Source organism: Eretmochelys imbricata, chromosome 14 (genome assembly GCF_965152235.1).
Source record: "Eretmochelys imbricata isolate rEreImb1 chromosome 14, rEreImb1.hap1, whole genome shotgun sequence".
Taxonomy (NCBI): domain Eukaryota; kingdom Metazoa; phylum Chordata; order Testudines; family Cheloniidae; genus Eretmochelys; species Eretmochelys imbricata.
In genome coordinates this window covers 41,574,082-41,599,791 of record NC_135585.1, presented here as the reverse complement: position 1 = coordinate 41,599,791, position 25,710 = coordinate 41,574,082, and the positions used below count along the sequence as shown (strand labels likewise).

Genomic DNA, 25,710 nt, shown 5'->3' with positions numbered 1-25,710 from the left:
TCGTCACCCGGTAAGCCTCCGTCCATTACTTTTAGTAAAAGTCACAGACAGGTTTCCGTGATTTTTTGTTTATTGCCCGTGACCTGTCCATGAGTTTTACTAAAAATAGCCATGATAAAATGTGAACCTTAGATATAACCAGGACGCAAAGCCAGCTTGGCATCCATTACTGGGCCAATGGGACTACCACTGGGCCGAGCTCCTGTACATCTGAGAAAAGTGGAACTTTCCAGCCAAGGGGATCGAAAGTCCCCAGTCACTGAATGTAGGCAAGACACCTGCTGAGACCAAGACACGGCCTCACTGAAGATAAACGTAGTCACTAGAAAGCACATTTTGTTTGTAACCTCCCTGGCCCTTTCACTCTTACCAGACATCCCTTAACCTATGGTCAATGGGAATAAACTTATTTTTAGTTTTAAAACAAACCATCTCAGTGCTGCAGATCACAGTGAAGTGCAAGTCGTCAGCTAACCTAACAGGGTGGGGCTCTGCGCTGTCTCTTTAAGAGAGCAGCAAAGTTACTAAGTTCTGTGAGTGCTACGTTCAGGAGGATCAGACACTACAGGACAGCCGGTTTTGGGGAGACTCAGGTTTGGGGGGCGAGTTGGGGTGACTCTGGAGTTACCAGCCCCCAGGCACACTCCCCCTGCAGGGAACAGTTCCAGGTCAACTGGGGAGCCCAGCCCATGGGCTGGTGGAAGATGGGGGATGGGGACAGGTGTGTAGAGTGAAGGTGGGGCCTGGCCCAAATGTCCTTCTCCTCATCTCCATGGCAGGGGGATCCTGTCTGGGAGGGGAAGGGAAAAGGGGGAACTTCTCCAGCCGCTCCCTCTGCCTGGCTGGAGTTTCTCTCTCTCCCTTCCCCCACCAGCTCAGCAACCAGGGCTGCAGGAGGGAGGAGGGGCTGATGGGGGCTTCTCCTCCTCTGCTTGGGGTTTGCTTAGACCAGGCAGACCCAGAGGGTCACTGGCCAGCTGCTGCTCGGCTGCTGCTGGATCCTCACCCCAGCGATGGGCAGCTGGAACCTTGGGAGCCAAACCCAGATGTGTGTGGGAACGAGGAAATGGGTTTGTCACCATGGCCAGCCCCAGTCAGGGCCCTGAGAGAATTTCCCCCATGTGTGGAGGAGTCTCCCATGTCCAGTGTGGTGGTAGCTCCCCTTGGAGCATTTTCCATGCTAAAGGAAGCATCTCAGGGTCTGTCTACACAGCAACTAGGCACCTGCTGTGGTTGGTCCGTACCAGCTGACTTGGGCTCACGGGGCTCTTTCATTGCTATATAGATTTCCAGGCTTATTCTGGAGCCTTCTCTCTAGGACCTGCGAGGTGGGAGGGTCCCAGAGCCCAGGCTCCAGCCCATGCCCCGAAGTTCACGTAGGAATGAACCAGCCCTGTAGCCCCAGCCCCACGAGCCTGAGTCGGCTGTCATGGGTCAGCTGCAGGTTTTTCTTTGCTGTGCAGACAGACCCTGAGAGGTCTCTACCCTGAGTGGGTTTGCTGATGCTTTATACACCCCGGAGCACCAGATGAAGCGTCCCCCACATTCAAAGTCTCCCTCTTGTGAGGACTCTTCAATATATGATAATGGGTGAGCTCTGACTGAATTTTTTCCTGAAGTGAAGGTATTCCTAAGAGCAACAGCCGTGTTAGTCTGTATTCGCAAAAAGAAAAGGAGTACTTGTGGCACCTTAGAGACTAACCAATTTATTTGCAGCTATAGCTCACGAAAGCTCATGCTCAAATAAATTGGTTAGTCTCTAAGGTGCCACAAGTACTCCTTTTCTTATTCCTAAGAGCTATCTCTTGTGTGGAGTCTCCAAAGTTTAGCAAGCTTTGAGCTGTTCTTGAAGCTTTTCCCACAGTCCAAGCCTTTATGGGTGTCTTCTCTCTTCTGCATCATCTCATATAACCCTCAGGAAACTTTCCCCCACAGTCGAGGCGTTTGTGGGGTTTATCTCCAGTATGGATTTTCTGATGTCTCGTAAGGGTTGATCTGTGAGTGAAACTTTTCCCACAGTCGAGGCATTTGTAGATTTTCTCTCCTGTGTGGATTCTCTGATGTTTAAGAAGGTCTGAGCTGTGACGGAAGCCTTTCCTGCACTCCAAGCATTTATGGGGTTTCTCTCCTTTGTGGATCATCTCATGTGAAATCAGGTTTGATCGCTGAGTGAAACTTTTCCCACAGTCCAAGCATTTATAGAGTTTCTCTCCTGTGTGGATTTTCTGGTGTGTAGTAAGGGCCGATCGCTGAATGAAGCTTTTCCCACAGTCCAAGCACTTGTGGGGTTTCTCTCCTGTGTGAGTTTTCTCATGTGAAGTAAGGGTTGATCTGTGGGTGAAACTTTTCCCACAGTCGAGGCATTTGTGAGGTTTATCTCCAGTGTGGATTCTCTGATGTCTGAGAAGGATGGATCTCTGAGCGAAACTGTTCCCACAGTTGAGACACTTATAGGGTCTCTCTCCTGTGTGCACTCTCTGATGCGTAATAAGGTGTGAGCTCTGACTGAAGCTTTTCCCACAGTCCAGGCATTTATAAGGTCTCTCTCCCGTGTGGATTCTCCCATGTTTAATAAGCTGTGAGCTGTCACTGAAGGTTTTCCCACAGTCCAAGCATTTATGGGGTTTCTCTCCAGTGTGGGTTCTCTGATGTGTAGTCAGGGCTGATATCAAATTGAATCTTTTCCCACACTCTAGGCATTTATAAGGTCTCTCTCCTGTGTGGATTCTCCCATGTTTCATTAGGGATGAGCTCTTGGTAAAACTTTTCCCACACTCATCGCATTTATACGGTCTCTCACCTGTGTGTTTTCTCTGATGTATAATGAGGGATGATCTCTGGTTGAAGCTTTTCCCACAGTCCAAGCACTTATGGGTTTTTTCGCCTGTGTGGATTCTCTGATGTGTGATAAGGTTCGATTTCTGACTGAAGTTTTTCCCACAGTTGAGACATTTATACGGTGTCTCTTCCTTGGGATTTGTCTGTGAGGCTGTGGTTTCCTTGGGATTTTTGCATCCTACCCCACATTCAATGGAATTATCCTCTTTCTTCATTGGGTGGTTTTCCCGCTGCCTCTCTGACCTCTGCCGACTTCTCCAAGCTTTTCCCTGTTGCAAGGATTGGGAAAAATTCCCTTCTGCTCCTCTCAGAAAGTTCCCCTGAAGTTCCACTTGCTCGGGATCTTCCTGTTGTGGATTCTTCTTCTTGTTCTCACTCATCATCATCTCATCACCTGTTGGGAGAGAGAGAGAGTCCGGGCAGGAGTCATTCCCTGTGCCAGGGAGAAAGGACAGAACAGGGAGCAGCAAAGTGGGGAAAACACTACACAGTAACTGTTGGGGAGACGGAGAAATTGGATTCTGCCTCCATCTCCTATCCAAACCCTCTTAGGGAAGAAAAGTTGAGGAGGAAACTTCATACAGCTAAAGGATGGGTGGGAAGCCATGGTGATATCTGCCATGATGATACCATACCAGCTGGCTACAGCCTGACTGGGTGGGGTGAGACACACCTCGAGGAGATCGGTAGCAGCCCACCTTTGGGAGTCTCAGCTTTTTCATTCACTCGCCAGATGGTTTGTGTGTCAGTTTCACAAATTCCTCCTGGGACCTCCGATTCCTCCGGAGCCTGGAGATCCGGGACCCACGGCTCTTCCCCTTGTTCAAGCCGGGCGATCAGGTCAGGTTTGGGAATGGGAAATCCTGCTCGGGGTGGGGGAGGCGGAGGGAAATCAGGAAGATGAAGGTGCATGGAGTATTGAGAGAGTATTTGTCACAAGGAACATTCCCTGAGTTTAACCTGCCCCGTGCTGAGCTGGGAGATTGTGGAATCCAAAAGGACGGGAACATGGTCAATGTAATTACGCAGATGTGGAATCTTAACAAATTGGGACATGGCCTCTGAGCCCTCAGGGAGAGGCAGATGTCTGTCGGGGAAGGAGCTGTCACAGCATCACTGGGGGTTTCCAGGATCTGTGCACTCTGGGGGACTTGCTGATGCAGACACAGCTCCGGTGTTAAACCCCTACCTAGTTCTAAACCTCCATAAGTTCCAGAGCCCTCCACAGGGCTGTAGGAATGGAGGATCACAAGGATAGAGAGTGTAAAATAAGAGACACAAGGTGGGTGACGTAATATCTTTTCTTGGGCCAACTCCTGTGGGTGAACATAAGAATGGCCATACTGGGTAAGACCAATGGTCCATCTAGCCCAGTATCCTGTCTTCCGACAGTGGCCAATGCCAGCTGCTTCAGAGGGAATGAACAGAACAGGTGATCATTAAATGATCCAAAACAATAAAAAACAAGCTTCAAAATCTTCTCTCTTTCACCAACCAAATTTGGTCCAATAAAAGGTACTGCCTTCCCCACCTTGTGTCTGTCTATCATGGGATGAACAGGGCCACACCAACTGCACAAACAAGTGAGAAATAATACACACAAGACAATACGGGGCTTCTTCCCCTTTAAAAGCTGGATGGATGGGGATGAATTAGCGTGTCCATTAGGTTTATGATTCCCAGATCCCATTGAAGGTGGCATGGAGATGAAAGTCTCTCACACTAGATCTATGGACTCTGGGATCTATTTGCCTCTAATCTAACTGAGCAGGGAAGAACTGACCAGTTTCATACACACAGACCTCCCAGCTTGTAATAATTAAGGGCACAGGAATCCCTTACCCAGCGAGGTCACCATCTCGTAGTTCTCCTGCATGACATCCCAGTAGAGGGCTCTCTGAGCGGGGTCCAGCAGAGCCCCCTGCCCCTGGGTGAAATACACAGCCACCTCCTCGAAGGTCACCGGCATCTGAAACAAGAGTCCCCCCACTCAGCACCTGCTGCTCCAGCCACAATCCCACTGTTCATTGGGGGTGGGGTGGGGGGGAGGGGAGAAAGTCAATAAAGAGAAAGCTCTGCAAGGGCCAGAGTATGACAATCCAACAGCCATTTCTCTTCCCTGTCCCCTGGAAGACGGGACGATCTGGAGTGAAACGTGGACGTGATTCTTCAGCCTGTCGCGATGAGAGGGGCAATGGGGAGGTTTCAGAAGGGGCCTGAGTCTATTTCACACCCTGATTCCCCCTGGCTCTCTCCCAGGAGGCTCCAGCTCAGGATTTGGTGAGGGCAGAGCTCGGGGCTCCCACCGGGGCTGGTTCCAGCCACCGGAGAAAGTCCCCATCTGGGCTGGGCACAGAAGGGGATTAATGAAGGTCTCTCCCCAGAACAGATCCCACTGGGGGAGCACCAGCTGCTCAGTCTGGACTTGAGTTCATTTTGCATCCCGGTTCCCCCCAGCCTCTCTCCCTGCAGACAGACACTCTAGACTTTGCCACGGTGGGAATATACTCAGGTTATGTCCGCGCTACAGGCAGACTGCTACAGCTCTGTAATGTGGAGAGTGCCTTCAGCAATGAAAGGGGTTTGTGCATCTGTGTGGATAAACCACCTCTCCAATTGACTGTAGCTCGTTCAATGGAAGAATTAACCCATCTATTAAGCTGCGTCCATAATGTAGGTCAGGTTTAAAACAAACAAAAGGAAGTATTTCTTCACACAACGCACAGTCACCCTGTGGAACTCTTTGCCAGAGGATGTTATGGAGGCCAAGACCATAACAGGGTTCAAAAAAGAACTAGATAAGTTCATGGAGGACAGGTCCATCAGTGGCTATTAGCCAGGATGGGCAGGGATGGTGTCCCTAGCCTCTGTTTGCCAGAAGCTGGGAATGAGCAACAGGGGATGGATAACTGGATGATCGCCTGTTCTGTTCATTCTCTCTGGGGCACCTGGCATTGGCTACTGTCGGAAGACAGGACACTGGGCTAGATGGACCTTTGGTCTGACCCAGTAGGGCCATTCTTATGCTCAGATCAACCTAGCTGGCTCAGGGCTTAAAACTCTTCCTAGCCCTGAGTTATGCAGTAGCTGGATCTGATTGTTAACTGTAGACCAGGCCTTACGACACAGACCTGGCCTCTCCTTGCAAGCTAAACCCACCAACACTTCTAAATCCTCCCAGCAACAGAGCCGTCACAGTTCAGGACAACCGCTCCTGTATTTACACTTGGTGATCCATCAAGGGCACCCACTGGGCAGCGCCCCAGCTATCGACTCTTGTGAATGGAGTCCCAGGTCTCTCTTCCTTCTGACCGGGGTATTTCTAGGTTGTTCCCTGAGTGTGTAAGGAGGCCTGCTTTACTCCTCGGTTCTGACATGGTACCGACTAATTCCCCCAGGGATAATTTTCCACACAGCTCTTCCTAGGTTTATTTCATTCTGATGGTAAAAACACTACAGGAAAAACCCCAAACATATTCAACACAATAAAAGAAACTAGATGCAGGGTAATAGCTTCTCAGAGACCACCCCTGCTCTGCCATAGGAGCTCGGGCAGCAGCAGGCCTTCCAAAGGTTCAAAGCCCCACCATGGCATTTCCCTGGGATTTCAGGTTCATCACACTCTTTGCTCAGAATGAGAACCCCTGACTCTGACCAAGCCTGTACAAGAGTGAGCTTACAGCTGTACCGACGCAGCTGCACCGCTGTAAGCTGGCTCATGTAGCCGCTCTATGCCCCCTCCCAAGCTCTCCCCCAGTGACACCCCTCCTGCCCCCTCCCGTCTCCTACCCCCGTTCTGTGCCCCCGGTACACACCGAGAGCTGGCGGCAGCTTTCCCGGGCCCGGGGCAGGGAATCGCAGCCAGCTCCGCGGGGAGCAGCCCGGGGCCAAACCCGCCCCCTGCAGCCCGGGGGTGACGGGGGGGGGGGCGGGTCTCTCTTACCTTCCCTCCGAGCGGGGCCCCCGGGGCAGGGGAAGGGGCCCTGGCCGGGCTGGGGGCTCTGCCCTGGGAGAGGCTCCCGGGGAGCAGCGGGCAGGGCCCGGCTGGAGGTTCCCCTCTCCCGGCTGCAGCCCGGGCTCCGGGCTCCCAGCACCAGCCGCCGGGGCGCGGGGATCTCGCCGGGAGCCTGGGAGCCGGAGTCCCCGCAGCGGCTGCGAGTCACTTCCTGCGGCCGGGCCTGAGCCCCGCGATCCTCCCCCCAGAGCCGCCTCCCAGCCGCTCCTGGGTCCTAGCGATCGACCCACCGATCTGCAGGCCCCTGCTCCAGACCCTGCCCCCTGGGGCCCCACCTGCCCTGGGCGCGGGCAGCTTCTCCCAGCGCTATGCAGGCGTCCTGCCTAGAAGCCACAGCATCAATAGGAGGACAGAAAGGCCACGATCCTGGGGAGGGAAGAGAAGGGGGATTTTTATGAAGATTGTGGATTGTTTCAGAGAGTCCCCAACAAGGAGTACCCAGGCGTGACAGGGTCTTGGTCCTAGAGAGGCAGCCCACATCAGACACATTTCCCAGTGACACTGACTCCACGTGTGATTCTCTCTGGTGAAAGATTGGACCAGGGAGCAGTTGGTCAGCGCTGGCATCTTGTCTCCATATCATGCTCCCTGGCTACTACAAGGTTTAGCCCGATTGATGAATCCTATGTTAATGATACTGAAGTTATCACTTTGAGGTTTGATAGGTTCTTGTCCCAAGATCCGGCCCAGTAGTATTAAAATTACTGTTCGATCAGATGGGAATCCCGATGTGCACGGTCGCAACACTCACACTATAGGAACCCTTCTGTCTTTGTACCAGTTTATTAACATTGTACATTTAGATAAGTCACAAACATTCCAACACAGTAAGGCAGACAGAGATAACACAGACTGTCCATTCACATACTCACACCCTCCCTTGCAGAACAACCTGAAATGTTAGCCATCCTCTTCATCATCACCATCACCTTCCTCATTGTCACCCACGGCCATCAACCTGGCACCTCCCGAGGGCTACGGCTCCCTATCCTCCCACATGCAGGCTGGGGTACGTTTATAATGTGTTATGCTGACGCTACTGTGTCTGATGCATATTGAGTGGGGGTTTCTCTCCTCTTTCTTATGTCGATTTCCTCACCCTACTAACGTTGGGGTGCCCTTCTCCTATAGGTTAGTATATTAATGATCTCAGCTTATTATCCCATACGTCAATCCGTTGCCATGGGCAGACATCTGCGGATGTTCCCATCCTAAGCTATCCCAAAGCTGGCGTTAGCTCATGTTCCTGTGGTTGGCTGGTGTTGTCATGGACAAACTTCCCCTTAAACTCTCTCTTCCCAGCTCCCCAAAACTGAGGGGGGGGGGTGCATTGGGCCATTTATCTGTGCCAAAGGTCATAGGCTTCAAGCCTTATGCTAACTGCTGAAGCCAGTGTCTTACAGGTAGGGCCCTACCAAATTCGTGGTCTATTTAGGTCAATTTCACAGTCACAGGATTAACAAAATTGTAAATTTCATGATTTCAGCTATTTAAATCTGAAATTTCACCTGTGAAATTGGATTGTGGGGGGGTCACAAGGTTATTTAAGGGGGGTCATGGCATTGCCACCCTTACTTCTGTGCTGTTTTTGGTGGGGTGCTGCCTTCAGAGCCAGCAGCCACTGCTCTCCAGCCGCCCAGCTCTGAAGGCAGTGCAGAAGTAAGGGTGGCAATACCAGGAGCCCCCTACAATAACCTTGCAACCGCTCCCCATGACCCCCTTTTGGACCAGGACCCCCAGTTTGAGAAACACTGGTCTCCCCCATGAACTCTGTATAGTACAGGGTAAAAGTACACAAAAGACCAGGTTTCATGGTCCGTGACGCGTTTTTCACGGCTGTGAATTTGGTAGGGCCCTACTTATAGGATACAGGCCTGGAGGTTCCTTGTGTTACTGCTGAATAAAATAAATGCTAAAGCCAGTTCTCTGGGCTACAAAGGTCTGCTCCCCTAAGCCAGGTCATGGATTGTCCGTGCTGTGCCACCAGGTTGGTCCAGTTATTTGTAGGGCTAGACTAACCCCTCACATCCACCCCACCTCCAGGGCATCCCCACTGCCCCTCTCTGGGCCAGTGCAACGTTACAAACTGCTGCAGGCACAATTTGCTGTGCAGAGCAATTCCTGACATCTTAGCTGGTCTCTTTTGCTGCTCTGTTGCAATTTGCTGCCTCTGCCTTTCCCCATCCTCTAATCCAGTGCTACTCAAAGTGGTGGTCCGCAGATCGGTGCCGGTCCGCGAGCCATCAGCTGCCAGTCTGTGCGCACAATTGGAAAAAAATTGGAAAAATTGGAAAAAAAAATCGCCGGTCCCCCACATCAGATAGCTTGAGAAGCCCTGCTCTAGTCAGTGCAGGGCTAGGAAGCTGTAATGGAGGGGGACCACGGCCTGTCATATTTTGCTCCCATTCGGGAATCTCTGTTAAATTTGGGCACACAAAAAAGAAAGGTATTTTTCCAATTTGGAGAAGCATTCTGTCGAGTTAAACTTCAGGGCTATTGTACGTAAAACCTGGCATGAAAGCGGTCTTCTTCTTAGCATACGCACAACGTGCCTCGTGCACAGGTGGTAAGTGAACCCCCCCTTCGGGGAGGCTAACCCACAGGCCCCTCCCCTTCCACCCACATCTCCCCCACAATGGCCAGAGCCCTGAAGCCTCCCCTCTGTGGTCAGAGGAGCCCCGCCCCATCTATCCCAGCCACCCGAGCCACTGGCCGGGCCCCGCACCACCCCGGGCCACTGGCCTGACCCCTAGGCCGACCCGAGGCACCCAGGATGGCTCCAGCCCCTGGCTGCTGGCGGGCCTGAGCTCCAGGTTGCCGGCTGGCACTGAGCCCCCACCAGCTTCAGGGAAGAGGGGGAGGAAGGCGGGGCCTCAGGGTGGAACATGGTGGGGCCACGGCCTGGGTTAGGGGAGGCTTAGCCTGCCCTGGCCTTTGATACCTATGGCCATGGGTGGCACGTGAGCAGGATTCGTCATTGAATTTGGTCCGCTAGTTGGATCATTAGCTTCCCCGGCCCGGGCTGGGTACTAATGCAGACTGAGACGCGTACGCTGATCCATGCTCCCCAAGAAGATGGTGGGATTTCTTTCTTAGTCTCTTTCCACTGTCGATCAGGCCGTACAGTTTCTAGAGTGAACAGACTTCTAATGCCCACAAAAAATAATGTAAAGCATTGAGAACAGGATTTGGAATACTTATGAATCTCTTGTAAACACAAATTATTGGTGAAATATCTAGCATTGTTCCTCATACAGACTGCCCCCCCCCCCCCCCCGCCCATCTCTGTTGCTCATATCAAACAAGTTGTCAACACCAAATTCTGTACTTTGGCACAGGCATGTGTCATTTCAGAGACATCATTTTCTCAACCCTTTTCCTCACTGCTACAAACTGAAGTGCCCTGTCCAGGCTGTTTTTACTTCAGAAAAGCTCCCACATCTTAGTTACCCCCAATGTAAAACAAAACAAAAGGAATCACCTTTAGCAGCGAGGAAAAGGCCCAAGGGCTAGATTCAAAAAGGACAATGTCCCTCTGCCATATACATTGGTCAAACTGGACAGTCTCTACGTAAAAGAATAAATGGACACAAATCAGACGTCAAGAATTATAACATTCAAAAACCAGTTGGAGAACACTTCAATCTCTCTGGTCACTCGATTACAGACCTAAAAGTGGCAATTCTTCAGCAAAAAACCTTCAAAAACAGACTCCACTGAGAGACTGCTGAATTGGAATTAATTTGCAAACTGGATACAATTAACTTAGGCTTGAATAGAGACTGGGAGTGGATGGGTCATTACACAAAGTAAAACTATTTCCCCATGTTTATTCCTCCCCCCACCTCCCACTGTTCCTCAGACATTCTTGTCAACTGCTGGAAATGGCCCACCTTGATTATCACTACAAAAGGTTTCCCGCCCCTCCCCCACCGCTCTCCTGCTGGTAATAGCTCACCTTAAGTGATCACTCTGGTTACAGTGTGTATGGTAACAGCCACGGTTTCATGTTCTCTGTGTATATAAATCTCCCCACTGTATTTTCCACTGAATGTATCCGATGAAGTGAGCTGTAGCTCACGAAAGCTTATGCTCAAATAAATTTGTTAGTCTCTTAGGTGCCACAAGTCCTCCTACACAGACTCACACGGCTGCTACTCTGAAAACACTCAGGGCAATTCTATGCCACAAAATTAAGGCAACCTACGTTACATCGATGTACAGCCGCCGCAGTAACTGAATCGGTTTTACACGTCCACAGTATGCTCCCTGTGTCGGCGTTGCGTGTCCTCACCAGGAGCACTTGCACCGATCCAACTGCCAGTGTGGGGCATTGTGGGATGCTTTCTGAAAGGCGGCAACAGTCAATGTAAGCAACGCAGTGTCTATGCTGATCCTGTGTTGACCTAAGCGCTACGCCTCTCACAGAGGTGGAGTTATTAAGTCGGTGTAGCGGGCGGGTTACATCGGTGAGAGCAGGAGTGCTGGAAGCTCCCTAGAAGTTGGAGGGCCACTGGTGCCCAAACCATGACCACGCCCCTGCTCTGCCCCTTCCCCCACAGCTCCATCCCTGCCACACCTTTTCCCCCCCAAGGCCTTGCCCTTGCTCTGCCTCTTCCCCCAAGGCCCCACACTCGCTCCGCCTCTTCCCCCAAGGCTTCGCCCCCCACTCACTCCTCTCCGCCCCCTCTCCCCTGTTGCTCGCCCTTAAAGCAGATAAAAAGTGGGAGGGCATAGCATTCCCCTGGGATGAGGGAGACCCCTGTTAAAATCCCTTCTCCCCCTTTGCCTAGGAGGGGACTTCAACGTGGGTCTCCCTCATCCCCAGCAAGCGCTCTAACCACTAGGCTAGAAGTTGTAAGGTGGCTCAGAGCAAGATGCGTCTTTACAATTAAAGCACCAAAAAAGTAAAATAAATTGGTTCATTCTAATGGGAAAGGTACTCCGAGACCTGAAGGAGAACTCTATGTGGCTTGAAAGCGTGTCTCTCTCACCAACAGATGTTGGGCCAAGAAAAGAGATTACCTCACCTGCCTTGTCTCTCTAACATCCTGGGACCAACACGGCTACAACTACTGGTGGCCAAAAAGAGTCATTTGACAAAACCGGAAATCCGCGATTCTCCCTCATTCGTTGGCTGCCTAACTGAGCTAACCAACACCCCACTCGTTGAAAAACCAACATGCACCCACAGAGGCACAGGATCCAATTATGAAGACATTTGGTCTTCCATGAGAACATTACAAACTGACTCCAGGTAGATTAGGCTTCTGATACATCATCTTTTGGGGGGATAGTGGGGGAAAGGTAGGGGTTGTTAGGGAATTCTTATTCCAGTTACTTATTACCATCAGTTTTCAGTTCTTTAGTACCTAACACATTTATAACACTTCCCAGGGTGCACTTGTCTTAAAGGCACTTTGAGGAGCATGGTTAGTACAGTTTGACTGCATTGGTCCAAAAGAGACAAGTTTAGACTGTTAAAAGCAATTGCTTAAAAGCAATTTTTTTCACTCTCTCTTAGGCCAATTTGCTTGGGCTTATAAAGGAGTTAAAATTCTAAAAGACGGTTACTTGAAGTCTCACTAGAGAGTGCAGACTCAGCAAGATAATCTACCATTATTTATATAAAAGGGGAAATACAACCCTTGAAATGAATTCTCACCACTTCTTCTCACCCTGTTAACCCTGGGATGGGGGAGAATTCTTTCTACCTGGCTGGTCCAGGCATCCATTGCACTTAAAGGATTCTGCAGCACCTTGTGCTGGGTTCAGTCAACTCTCTTTAGCACGTGTGATCTCAGTTTATATGCCCTAGTTTCAGGGCTCATTGGAGGAGGCCACCCTCTTATTCCTATTGGCACATGCCAAGGGAGCAGGCAGATTTCAGTTTAGTTTCTCTGCTCCTTCCACTGGTACCAAGTAGATGGAGCTGATGTATAACACATTTCTTTAATCCTCTTCTTATTGGAAGATTTTTAAATTTGATTCATTTTAAGGACTGTATTTAATTATTAGCCCCTACTACTAATTGAAACACACACCCCCTTAAGCAATTTCTCTTAATATTTAAAAATTATACCCTGGTTTATATCTTTTAACATTCCTCCTTCCTTATGCCAGATGATTCCTATTACTTCTACGAGTGCAACAATTATTTACAATGAAAACCCACAAAACCCTTACGAGCTTCTAAATTTGGAGGAGATATACATCCATATACATATATATTGATTATACATAAGGATTTCCCCTGATTTATGACTCAGAGCAAGAGACATTATTCACATATAGAAGGCGGTAGATTTGACTCACATGGCAGACAAATGTGAAGATTCCAATCTGGGTGAAATGAGGCAGTTTATCCCTGGTATACTTGATTTACCAGGAAAACAATGTGTAGTTTATAATTTGGGGTGAAAACATGGGGCTGGGATTTCTTGGGGGTAACAGGTAATTTGCCCCATTTGACCTTCAATCTTACAGCTACCTTTCTAGTTTACTTAATTTACAGATTTCCCCACTTGCCTCTTGATCCACTCCCAGCATGCAATGGGACACTTTGGGTAAGAAAGCAGGGGGGCACCCTGACTTGGTCACTTGGTTCTATTTAGCTAGGTTGGGAGGGAGAAAGAGGTTTTATCTATATGCAAATCCTGAGAGATTCTTGCCAATGTGATTAATAATACTCTCTTCTAGCCATTTGAATTTCTATTCGTGGGGCGGCAAAGACCCAACCTTGGCTGATCTGTGGGTCCTTAGACAAAGGGTATGTCTACACTGCATTTAAAACCCACTGCTGGCCCATGCCCGCTGACTGGGGCTGTTTCACTCCAGTGTAGGCTTCCGGCTCAGATCCGAGCTCCGGGACCCACACACCTCACGGAATCCTAATTGCAGTGTAGACAAAACTCAGTGTCACATAATGTGAACCATTTTCTTTCTGTCTTCATAGGTGGATCTTATTTTGGGATGAACAGAGGTGAGATTGCTATTCTAATTTCCGAGGGCCAGAAGGAATCCTGTTATTAATCCTTCAAGGCATTTCTGTTCCATATATCCCTCCCATCAGAGAGAGGAAGCTGTGTACGAGCTGCTTCTGTTTCTCTTCCTCCGTCAGAAGCTGCAATCTCCCCCCAGCCGTGATCTGGAAGCCTGAACTGAGCAGTTGCTGCTCCCACAGCGGGGTTTGTGCTGTGAGGAGACCTTCCTTAAAGCCCCCTCTGTGCCCAGCCGAGTAGGGGACTTTCACTTGGCCAGAGAGCATGAGAATGACCCTGCATGCTAGTGTTTAGGGAATCTGCCTGGGTGGGTCCAATTCCCTTTTCCAATGACTGTTTAATGACTAATCCAAAGTCGACCAGGTTCAACAGGAGAGATTGAGGGAGCCCCACATCAGACTATCCCATGGCCCAGTGGTTAGAGCATTGTCCTCATGGGATTTCAACAGGGATCTCTCACAGCTTTCTTCCCACCAGGCAGAGAGGAAAACAGACCCTGCATCTCCCCCATCAGGGTGACTGCTCTAACTCCAGGGTGAGAAGTTTTAGGAAGGACTCACTTCCCTCCTCCAGCTGTTTTGTGCATAGCTATTCACAAGAATAGAGTTTAGGTATCTGACTCCAGGAGAGGGGTTCCCAGCTGTGCATTCATAATTCACAACCTCAATCTGGGCTGGTATCTCCATGAGAGAGGTGGTGATTAGACACATCCCTCTCCTCAGCATCTCCTGTTGGCTAGCTTAGGTGGCTCCTGGCCTAAAGTGCTGGCTTTTTGGATCCCATTCCTAGGTGCTTGTCTCTCTTCATGCATCGTATAAGCAGGCTTGCTCTTTACACAATGCACAGTCAACCTGTGGAACTCCTTGCCAGAGGATGTTGTGAAGGCCAAAACTATAACAGGGTTCAAGAAAGAACTAGGTAAGTTGCTGGACGATAGGTCCATCAATGGCTATTAGCCAGGCTGGGCAGGGATGGTGTCCCTAGACTCGGTTTTGCCAGAAGCTGGGAATGGGCGACAAGGGTTGGATCACTTGATGATTGCCTGTTCTGTTCATTCCGTCTGAGGCACCTGGCCTTGGCCACTGTCAGAAGACAGGATACTGGGCAAGATGAACCTTTGGTCTGACACAGTCTGGCTGTTCTTATGTGATCAACTCAGGCTTTCTGGATCCTAATGTTGTTCCACTGATTTTCTAGGTGCCTAAAAGTTAGGCATTGCATCACGGAAATCCCTTTGTCCGTCCAGCCCTCAGTGGCTGCCACAACCCAGGTCTTGGTATATGGACAATTACAGACCTGGTTGAAGCAGAGGGGTCTAGTGCCCAGATACCAGAAGGGCCCCATTTCTGCTTGCAGTTTTCCGATGTTCACCAAAATATCACCAGCTATCTCCTACTGGCTGCCTCCAACATTGCCTGAAACGCATGATTTGATCAGATGCAGCAATTGGAAGTTATTGCATCACCTCCGAACACATAAAGGCCATTGATCTGGATGAAGGGCCTGACATGGCTTGGGGGAAAATAAATCAAAACTATACCTCGCTCTTAGAGAGTGCTTTGCATCCATAGATCTCAAAGTCCTTCACAGCACAGATTATTGCTCCTCTCCACAACGGTTCCATTCAGGTTAAAAGAAAAAGATCCTTCCCCAGGCTCATTGACCCTCCTTCCACAGGAGAAAAGTGAATGGATCAGGACAGCCAGAGGGGGTTTCCCCTGTGGATGATGGATTTTCCCCACAGAAGGGTCTGAAAACCCAAGGAGTTGGCAGCTCTGGTCTGCAGTGGTGAAGGCTGGAGAAATAACAACTCAGAGAGACAGCTGCTGGGATCATTTTTCCCATTATTCAAGACAAGGGCCACTGGGAGTTTGAGAAGCTAAATTCTCCTTTATTCTTAGCCAGCAAGAAATACAAGTTAACCATCCCCTCTCCCCACCTAGCACCCACCCCACAAATATGCATTTCTGCCCCAGGCCAGCACATGGATTCTCCCAGCATCTGCAGGCACCAGGGAAAGAGGAACAAGTTAAAACCAGTGGAAAAGTGCAGACAATTCATGAGAGATGCTGGGACCCAGTCACAAAGGAGCAGGAAACCCAGGGAGCTCAGGTTAGAAGATGGATGCAGTGTGGGGTGAGTGGAGCACAGACAGTCTCTGTTGTCCGCACAGAGGAAACAGCAGTAAACATTGGGGGAGTGACTAACTGGGCTGTCAGGATGCTCTTCTGCCTCTTGGTGACAAAGGTTTGCCTGGATTCAGGGTTGGTGAGGCCAGTTCACTTCCCTGGCTTCCTTCTCGCCTCTGTCCAGATTCCTCCTCTCCGCAAAGAGGAGATGGTGCCCCCGCCCTGGATCATTCTTCTAGGGGCATCACTCACTGTCATTTAGAATTCAGGGACTCGCAGGAAAATTCCTGTCTCTTTCTGGCCCCAGTGCAGTGAGTTCACAGTTCTCAGCCTCATCTGTCTGGCTCTGCAGAGCAAACCCTGCAGTTTTCCAGCCCCATCCTCCCCCGCTCCTGACTGCATCTCATATCCCCCTGGAGTGTAAATCTTGCACTCAGTGTGTGTGCTGATCACTATTGATCATTTTCAATGTTCAAACCACCCGAAAATCTTTAGAGGGAAGGGTAGAAAAGGGTGAAAAAAGTACGTAAGGACTATTCTGGCAAATGATCAATTGTTTGTGAAGTCTCCAATATAGCAGAGCTACATCCTGTCAAAGTCAACTAATACGAAAGTACGTGACCAAACAGCCTTCACCAAGGACAGAAAAACTCACAATCCAGGGTGGGCTATAAAACACTTTCACGCGTTCATAAAGTGAAATCCCAGAAAGAAAAGGAGGACTTGTGGCACCTAAGAGACTAACAAATTTATTTGAGCATAAGCTTTCGTGAGCTACAGCTCACTTCATCGGCTACATTCAGTGGAAAATACAGTGGGGAGATTTATATACACAGAGAACATGAAACAATGGGTGTTCCCATACACACTGTAACCAGAGTGATCACTTAAGGTGAGCTATTACCAGCAGGAGAGCGGTGGGGGGGGGGGGGGGGAACCTTTTGTAGTGATAATCAAGGTGGGCCATTTCCAGCAGTTGACAAGAATGTCTGAGGAACAGTGGGGGGTGGGGGGGGGGAATAAACATGGGGAAATAGTTTTATTTTGTGTAATGACCCATCCACTCCCAGTCTCTATTCAAGCCTAAGTTAATTTTTGTATCCAGTTTGCAAATTAATTCCAATTCAGCAGTCTCTAGCTGGAGTCTGTTTTTGAAGGTTTTTTGCTGAAGAATTGCCACTTTTAGGTCTGTGCTCGAGTGACCAGAGAGATTGAAGTGTCCTCTGACTGGTTTTTGAATGTTATAATTCTTGACATCTGATTTGTGTCCATTTATTCTTTTACGTAGAGACTGTCCTGTTTGACCAATGTACATGGCAGAGGGGCATTGCTGGCACATGATGGCATATATCAAGAGAATCTTCAAATTCAAAATAAGGAAAATAAATTGACCCATTTTCTTCTCATCTGGCTAAACCTGCTTCATTCAGCACCTCCTTATTTGGCTGTGTAACTTACAAAAGTTTTTGCATTACCTAACAAAAGAAAGGAGGGGGAGGGGGAACCTTCTCATGGGCAAATGATCTGGATTTAGCTGGGAAATCCCAGAAGCCACTTTACCAATAGATGGAAACAGGGACTGAAGTTCAGAAACCTTCCGCTGCGCTTTGGCCTTCATTTGAATTCCCCCTCCAGGTCTGCAACATGTTTTTCTCTTGCTCTCAGGAGTCTGATTTAGGATCACAGCAATCAATGGGCCATTCCTGGAGAGCAAAGGACACTGTGGCAAGTGACACTTCGGAAGGCGGAGGGGTAGAATAGGGAGAGGATAAAACTCTCCAAGGCTTGGACAGAGGCTGCTGTGTCAAAGATGGAGCATGACAGTGACCGGGGAAGGAGGGAATCCCTCGGACTCACCCCATCGCTCTCAAAGAACATAGCAGCTAAAACACCACCTTTTACTGTCCCTGCTCCAGCTTTTGTAAAATAAATGTAATTCTGGTATAGAAGGGAGAAAATGGGGGTGTGGGGAAACCCACAATGGAGCATTTTGTGAGAATCTGGGAATGAGACCATTTATCCCCAAAGGGAGAACTCGTGACTGTAACAATCACTCTGCTAATGGGGTGATCCGAATAAATAAGATGCTCAAGGTCAGTCTAGACTAGGAAAAGTGGTGGAGAGTCAGAGGAGATGAGCTGGCTAATCCTGACTGTTTTTCCTACCACAGACGGACACTCACAGGTTGATGCTGCGGAGGCAGAGGTGGGATCTCCAGGCCTCCCACAAAGGGCCCTGTGGGAATCAGCCCCTCTCAGTGGTGCTGCCTGAATGCAGAGGGGGCAGGGAGAAGGGGCAAAGGGGGTGATGAGAGGCAGCACCTCTCTACCCCTGTGCTCTCCCTCGCCTCTTATCCCATGATCCCCAAACACTCGATAGCCCCAGCACCCAGCTCCCCCTGCTTCCCAGCTCCACCAACCCCAACCATTCAATCCCCAGTTTCCTCCCCATAACCCATTGCCCTGGTCCCTTAACGGTTGATCCCCCAGAGCCCAACACCCTGGGGGACTCAGAGAGGGGAGGAGTTACCAGCCCCCAGGGACACTCCCTCTGCAGGGAACAGCCCCAGGTAAGTGGGGGAGTCCAGCCCAGGGGCTTGTGGAAGATGGGGGATGGGGACAGGTGTGTAGAGTGAAGGTAGGGTCTGGCCCAAGTGTCCTTCTCCTCATCTCCATGGCAGGGGGATCCCGGCTGGGAGGGGAAGGGAGAGGGGGGAGCTTCAGCCAGGCAGAGGGAGAGGCTGGAGGAGTTTCTCTCTCTCCCTTTCCCTCTGTGGCCCATTAGCTCAGCAGCCAGGGCTGCAGGAGGGAGGAGGGGCTGATGGGGGCTTCTCCTCCTCTGCCTGGGGTTTGCTTAGACCAGGCAGAGCCAGAGGGTCACTGACTAGCTGCTGCTCGGCTGCTGCTGGATCCTCACCCCTGATGTGTGTGGGAAAGAGGAAATGAGTTGGTCACTACGGCTATCCCCAGTCGGGGCCCTGAGAGAATTTCCCTGCTGTGTGGAGGAGTCTCTGATGTTCGACACTTATATGTCTTCAGCTTTCAAAATGCTCCCACAGGACTCTTGATGATGCCTGCTACTGTAGGAGCACCAGTTGAAGCTTCCCCCATATTGAAGGTCTTTCTCTCTCTCATGAATTCTCCGATGCGTAATCATGTGTGAGCTCTGAATCTTTTCCCACAGTTATTTCTAGGGTCTCCCACCCTTGTGCATTCGCCGAAGTTTCGTAAGGTTTCAGGAACAACTAAAGCTTTCCCCACAGTCCAAGCATTTATGGGGTTTCTCTCCTGTGTGGGTTCCCTGATGCATAACAATGGCTTATCTTTCATTCAATCTCTTCCCACGCTGGAGTTATTCATAGGGTCTGTCCCGCGTATGGACTCTCCCATGCTTAATAAGTGTTGAGCTCTCGCTAAAACTTTTCCCACACACTGGGCATTTATGGGGTCTCTCGCCCGTGTGGATTCTCCAGTGTTTCGTGAGGCTTGAGCTCTGGCTGAAGCTTTTCCCACAGTCCGAACACGTATAGGGTTTCTCTCCCGTGTGGTTTCTCTGATGTGTAATCAGGTTGGTTTTCACCTTGAAACTTTTCCCACAGTCAAGGCATTTATAGGGTGTCTCTCCTGTGTGGATTCTCCGATGATTGGTAAGGCTTGAGCTCTGACTAAAGCTTTTCCCGCAATCTAAGCATTTATAGGGTTTTTCTCCTGTGTGCAGTCTCTGATGGGTAATAAGGTTCGTTCTCACACTGAATCTTTTCCTGCAGTCGAGGCATTCATAGGGTCTCTCTCCCGTGTGGATTCTCCGATGTTTAGTGAGGCTTGAACTCTGATGGAAGCTTTTCCCGCACTCCCAGCATTTATAGGGCTTCTCTCCTGTGTGGTTTCTCTGATGAGTAATAAGGTTGGTTCTCACACTGAAGCTTTTCCCACACTCGAGGCATTTATAGAGTTTCTCCTCCTCGGGATCTGTCGGCTGGGTTGTGGTTTCCTTAGGATCTGTGCATACTCCCCCACATTCAATGGATTCATCCCCTTTCTTCCTTGGGTGGTTTCCCAGCTGCCTCTCTAACCTGTGCCAATTTCCCCAGGCTTCCCCCTGTTCCAAGGATTGGGAAAAATTCCCATCAGCTGTTTTCATAAAGGTCCCCAGGGGTTCCATTTGCTCAGGACCTTCAGATTGACAATTCTCCTCTTCGTTCTCACTCACTGTCTCATCACCTGCTGGGAGAGAGAGAATCCAGACAAGAGTCACCGCTGTTCCCCTTTCTCCTCAGCATTGGGAAACACAACACAGTGACTGTTGGGGAGATGGAGACATTGGATTCTGCCTCCACATCCCACCCAGACACTCCCAGGGAAGGAAAGTCAGGGAGGAAATTCCCGACAGCTAACAGGGTGGGTGGGAAGCCGTGACAGATATTTGCCTTGATGCTACAACACCTGCTGACTGCAGCCCTGACCTGGGTGAGACGGGGCAGAACTGGGGGCTCTCGCTCACAGGACATTCTGGGAGTCCCAGCTTTCTCCTTCATTCATCAGATAGTTTCTGTGTCAGTTTCTCTGACTCCTCACCTGTGCAGGTGCCTCTGTGGCTCTCCCTTTCCTCGGCGGCCTGGAGATCCGGGACCCATGGCTCTTCCCCTCGTTCCAGCCGGGCGATCAGCTCAGGTTTGGGAACGGGGAATCCTGCTCAGCGAATGAAATCAGACAAAATCAGGGTGCATGGAGCAATGGTAGAGGAGCCATCACAAAGAACATTCCCTGATTTTAAGCTGACCCCATGCCCTGCGGGAGGATGTGGAATCTGAACAGATGGGAACAGGGTCACTGAGTCCCCAGGGTAGGAGAGATTTGTCAGAAACCCAGTAGGAACATTCAGCTTCTGTGGGGCCCGGGGGGAGGCATGGCATGGGGACTTGCTAACACGGCAACAGCTCTGGTGTTAAATCCCTGCCAATTTCTCAACCTCCAGAGTCCTCCACATGGATGGAGCAAGTCCTAGGGCGAAAAGGGAACAGGGTGTAAGGGAACAGGGTGCACTGCTTCTGCTCCCTTGAAAGCAGGAGGAATGGCGATGAATTAGCATGTCCATTATATTTATGACTCCCTGACTCGACTGCAGGGGGTATGGAGATGGAAGTCTCTTTCAGACTGGATGTGTGGACTATGCAACCCACTCCCTTCAAATCTAACTGACCAGGGGAGAACCTGACCAGAGTCAGACACGCAGACCCCACGGCTTCTAATAACCGAGCGGACGGGAATCCCTTACCCAGCGAGGTCACTGTCTCATAGTTCTCCTGCATGACGTCCCTGTAGAGGGCTCTCTGAGCAGGGTCCAGCAGAGCCCCCTGCCCCTGGGTGAAATACACAGCCACCTCCTCGAAGGTCACCGGCATCTGAAACAACAAGAGTCCCCCATTCAGCACCTGCTGCCCCAGCCGCAATCCCACTAGTCATGGGGGAGGAGGCCCAGAAAAGCAGAATCCTCCCCCCACCCTGCTCAGAGGAGCCAGGAGGCTTCAGGGGGTGGGAGAAGGTGAGAGCTGCTTGTTCCCCCCAGCACACGGAGCAGGGCAGTGGTCTTATCATTTCCCACACGCCTGCCAGCCACAGGCAGATATGGGAAGCAGAGCTCTGAGCCGGGGACAGGGTCAGGAATCCCAACAGCTTCCCTTTGTATTTCACAGCAGCCTCTGGCCAGTGGGGTCAGGCTCCAGCACTGGGAGTCTGGTCACTTTCCCCAGCCCTGCCCAGGGGGGTGTTTCCTGGTTCAGAAATGGGGGGAATGTTTCCCCCTCCCCCCACCCGCCAATGGGCCTGTTCAGAAAATCAGGCTCCAAGTTAAACTTGTCCCGTGTCCCCTGTCCCCTCCCTGGCTCCCCCTGTGTATTTCCTCCCCCTCCCCCTCCACAACAACCCCCCTGCAGCTCCCTGAAAATCCCCTACCTGAGCTGGCTCCATCACAGCCATTTCCCTTCCCTCTCCCATAGGAATACGGGACAATTTGAAGTGCAATGTGGATTTTGTTAGCCAATATATATATGCTAAGAATAATTTCAATAAAGGCCCGGAAGGTATCTTCACTGAATCTATTACACCCTCCCCATAGTTCCGTTCACCCATGTCAAGATTAAACTCGCTAAGTTTATGGAGGAGATGGTATGATGGGATAACATGATTTTGGCAATTAATTGATCTTTAAATATTCATGGTAAATAGACCCAATGGCCTGTGATGGGATGTTAGATGGGGTGGGATCTGAGTTACTACAGAGAATTCTTTCCTGGGTATCTGGCTGGTGAATCTTGTCCACATGCTTAGGGTTCAGCTGATTGCCATATTTGGAGTCGAGAAGAAATTTTCCTCCAGGGCAGATTGGAAGAGGCCCTGGGGGTTTTTCACCTTCCTCTGTAGCATTGGGCACGGGTCACTTGCTGGAGGATTCTCTGCACCTTGAAGTCTTTAAACCATAATTTGAGGACTTAAATAGCTCAGACATAGGTGAGAGGTTTATCGCAGGAGTGGGTGGGTGAGATTCTGTGGCCTGAATTGTGCAGGAGGTTGGACTAGATGATCATAATGGTCCCTTCTGACCTTAGTATCTATGAATCTAAGTAGCCCAGAAAACTTTGCATTAACTGAAGTACTTGGAAAACTGTCAGGAGCAGGACCTTTGAGCAAGTAGCAACAGGTAGGAAGTCATTCTCTCAGGTCTAAACTAGAATGTCTCAAGGGATGAGGACAAGACATATAATGGTTTTACCTACAAACCTAGGAGATGCCTTCACGCCCTGTGGTACTTGGAAATCATGAGACAAAGGGTCCACTGTGGCACCAGAAAAACAAGGTAAAAAGCGGATTGGTTCAATCTCATTTCAGATGACGTACAGCAGCAGTTCTCAACCCGGGGTCCGCAAGTAGGTTTCAGGGGGGCCGACAAGCAGGGACTCGGTGGGGCCCAGGGCAGAAAACCAAAGCTGTGCCACACGGCGCCGAAACCTGGGGCCCCCGAGGCCCGCCACCCAGCGCTGAAGCCAAAGCCTGAACGACTTAACTTTGCAGGGGCCCCTCTGCTGTGGGACTCCAGGGAATTGCCTGGCTTGCTACCCACTAACACCGGCACTGGCTTTTTGTGGCACAGGTGGGCTGTGGAGTTTTTTACATGGGGTGTGGGCTCAGAAAGGAAAAGGCTGAGAACCCCTGACATACAGTGTACACACGTATAAAGGGATGGCATTAGGGTTGTCACTTTGCACACCCTGTGTAGAAGGTGAACGTACCAATGCTGCAGGTGACGACTTCCCGGAGACTGGTATCGTATGGAACGCTTTTTTCCCCTGTACTATATTGTCATTGGCTTAGAGCAACCAACCTGACTGGTCTTGGTTATTTGATCTCTTGCATACATTTCATAATGAACCAAAGGACAGTCAAGCCATCGACTGTACAGAGTCTCTGAGTCAAACACGCAAAAAAAAAATCAGAAGCAGAGGAGTTACTTTGGTGGATTCAATGATTTTACCTTCAAGGCAGTGGGTCCCCCCCAGCAGAGTGGTAACTCAGCAGACACACAAACTGGTTTTTCCTCTCTTTCCTCCTTACCACAGTCCCTGGGAAGTCAATCGCAGCAATTCAAAGCAGCACCAGACCCTGCCAAACCAACAGACGCAAAACCTGCAGCCATATCTCCGCTGCTACAGTGATCAACATCTCCCCGTAACACAGCTTTCAAGATCCATGGGTCCTACACAGCCTATCACAACATGGGGTGCACCTCATCCAGTGCATAAATGCTCCAATAACAACTATGTGGGTGAAACCAATCACTACTCTCGAACGACCTCACACTAAAAAGTGATAAAAGACAAAAACACCAGTGGGTGAAAACTTGTCACAGAGCGATCACTCCATATCTGACCTCTCAGCCCTCATCCTCAATGGAAACCTGCACAACATCTTCAAAAGACACCTGGGAGCTTAAATTCGTAACTCCATCAGACACTAAAAATCACAGTCTTCATAAAAACACTGGATTATTGGCTGATTACAAGAATCCGCAACCCACTAACTCCCCCCTTTTTTGTCCTGTGACTGCAGAGTTGTTAACAGGCCACTTCACCTTGAAGGGTCCCTTAGACAAAAAATAATTGACTACCCTCCGTCAAGGTCCAAAATTTCTTGGTCATGGTACAGTCGAGGTCTGGACTGCAGAGAAAATAATAAAAAAAACCCCCAAAGAATGCTAGTAATAATAAAGATAATAATAAGATTTCAGGGTCTGTTCAAAAGTGTCCCGTGGTCTGGATTAGGCGTGCGGTCCGCCGACTGACTACCCTGCCTTAGACTATGTGTTACCTACTTACGGTAAACAATCTGTTCCACCTTGTATTTAGCTGTGACACGCCGAGAACCTTTCCCAGCCCTGCAGAAGAGCTGTGTGGTTTGAAAGCTTCTCTCTCTCACTCACAGAAGTTGCTCCAATATATGATATTACCTCACCGACCTTGTCTCCACAGAGTGATGCAGGGAATGGATCTGGGCAGATTTGGGACCCTCCCTCCTTGTTCCTACTGACTTATTCACTGTCTCGACTCCTCTCTCCCCTCCCCACTGCGTGGGAAAACTGGCTACTGGCCCAGTACATGGGTGTTTGCTCTCCAGTAGAGATCTGGTTGCTGCAACTACTAACTGGCTGCGTCACTGAGGGCAGCACCTCTGGGACCTGCAGACACACAGGGAGCCCCCTCCCCCTTCGGTACAAACTCACCAGCAGGTCCCTGAAAGGGGCCCTTTGTGCAGAGTCACTTTCCTGCCGGGCCCCAGCCCTGTCCCCCAGGGCTCCCCATCACCTGCAGGCACTGGCTCAGGGGCTGGTGTGGGCAGAGCGTGGGGCTGCCCTGGGGACTAGTTCCAGGCACGGTGAAAGTCCCTAGCAGTGCTGGGCACAGAGGGGGGATTAATGAAGGTCTGTCCCTGGCACAGCCCCAGCTGGGGAGCAGCAGTTTCACAGTCTGGGCTCTCAGGTAGAGGAGGCAGCAGTGTCTGAGCCAGGGAGCTCAATTCAAGGGCTCTAATATCAGGTGCAGAGAGAGACACACGCACCAGCCTCCTCCTCTCCCTTAGCCAGAACCGCAGTCCTCTGGTGTCAGCAGCTAGTGCTTGAACCTCCCTGTCCTGCCCCTGCAGACCCCAGGGGACAGGCAGGCAGAGGCTGATCCCATTGGCCCATCCGCACCCACCCCCTGCCAGAGCCAGCAGTGACTCCGGTCTGACTCCGGTGTGGCTGAGATCTGCATCCTGCCCAGAAATCAGACCAGGGCCCCGGGCAGCCCCCAACACTCTGGAGTCACAGACTCCACCAGCATGGGTGTGTCTGAAAATAATACACTGGTAGCCGGGGGGAGCGGGATCTGGATATTTGTCTTGTAGCTTCTGAGCCCTGAGTCTCTTACCTTCCCTCCGAGCGGGGCCCGCCGGGGCAGGGGCCGGGCCGGGAAGGGGCCCTGGCCAGGCTGGGGGCTCTGCCCTGGGAGAGGCTCCCGGGGAGCAGCGGGCAGGGCCCGGCTGGAGGTTCCCCTCTCCCGGCTGCAGCCCGGGCTCCGGGCTCCCAGCACCAGCCGCCGGGGCGCGGGGATCTCGCCGGGAGCCTGGGAGCCGGAGTCCCCGCAGCGGCTGCGAGTCACTTCCTGCGGCCGGGCCTGAGCCCCGCGATCCTCCCCCCA

At 50.7% G+C, this 25,710-nt stretch overlaps 1 protein-coding gene across 1 annotated transcript; it reads right to left on the bottom strand.

The window, feature by feature from the left end:
- Window positions 1–52: 52 nt before the first annotated feature.
- On the bottom strand, window positions 53–25,671 carry LOC144274050 (uncharacterized). The gene is made up of 7 exons (XM_077832747.1): window positions 25,441–25,671; window positions 21,258–21,384; window positions 20,558–20,671; window positions 19,338–20,206; window positions 4,681–4,807; window positions 3,537–3,701; window positions 53–3,232 (listed from the first exon to the last, which is right to left on the bottom strand). The coding sequence occupies exons 2-7, from the start codon at window positions 21,382–21,384 to the stop codon at window positions 1,899–1,901; spliced, it is 2,736 nt and encodes a 911-aa protein (XP_077688873.1). The 5' UTR covers window positions 25,441–25,671; the 3' UTR covers window positions 53–1,898.
- Between the last annotated feature and the right edge of the window lie 39 nt (window positions 25,672–25,710).

Bases quoted from the DNA above. Each gene is read 5' to 3' on its own strand.
- LOC144274050 (XM_077832747.1), bottom strand. From the start codon at position 21,384: ATGCCGGTGACCTTCGAGGAGGTGGCTGTGTATTTCACCCAGGGGCAG. The intron at 4,808-19,337 runs TAACTCCAGCGT...CTCTTGTTTCAG, and splicing joins CGCGGGACAGACCCTATGAA to ATGCCGGTGACCTTCGAGGA. The intron at 3,702-4,680 runs GTAAGGGATTCC...CACCCCGAGCAG, and splicing joins CGAGATGGTGACCTCGCTGG to GATTTCCCATTCCCAAACCT.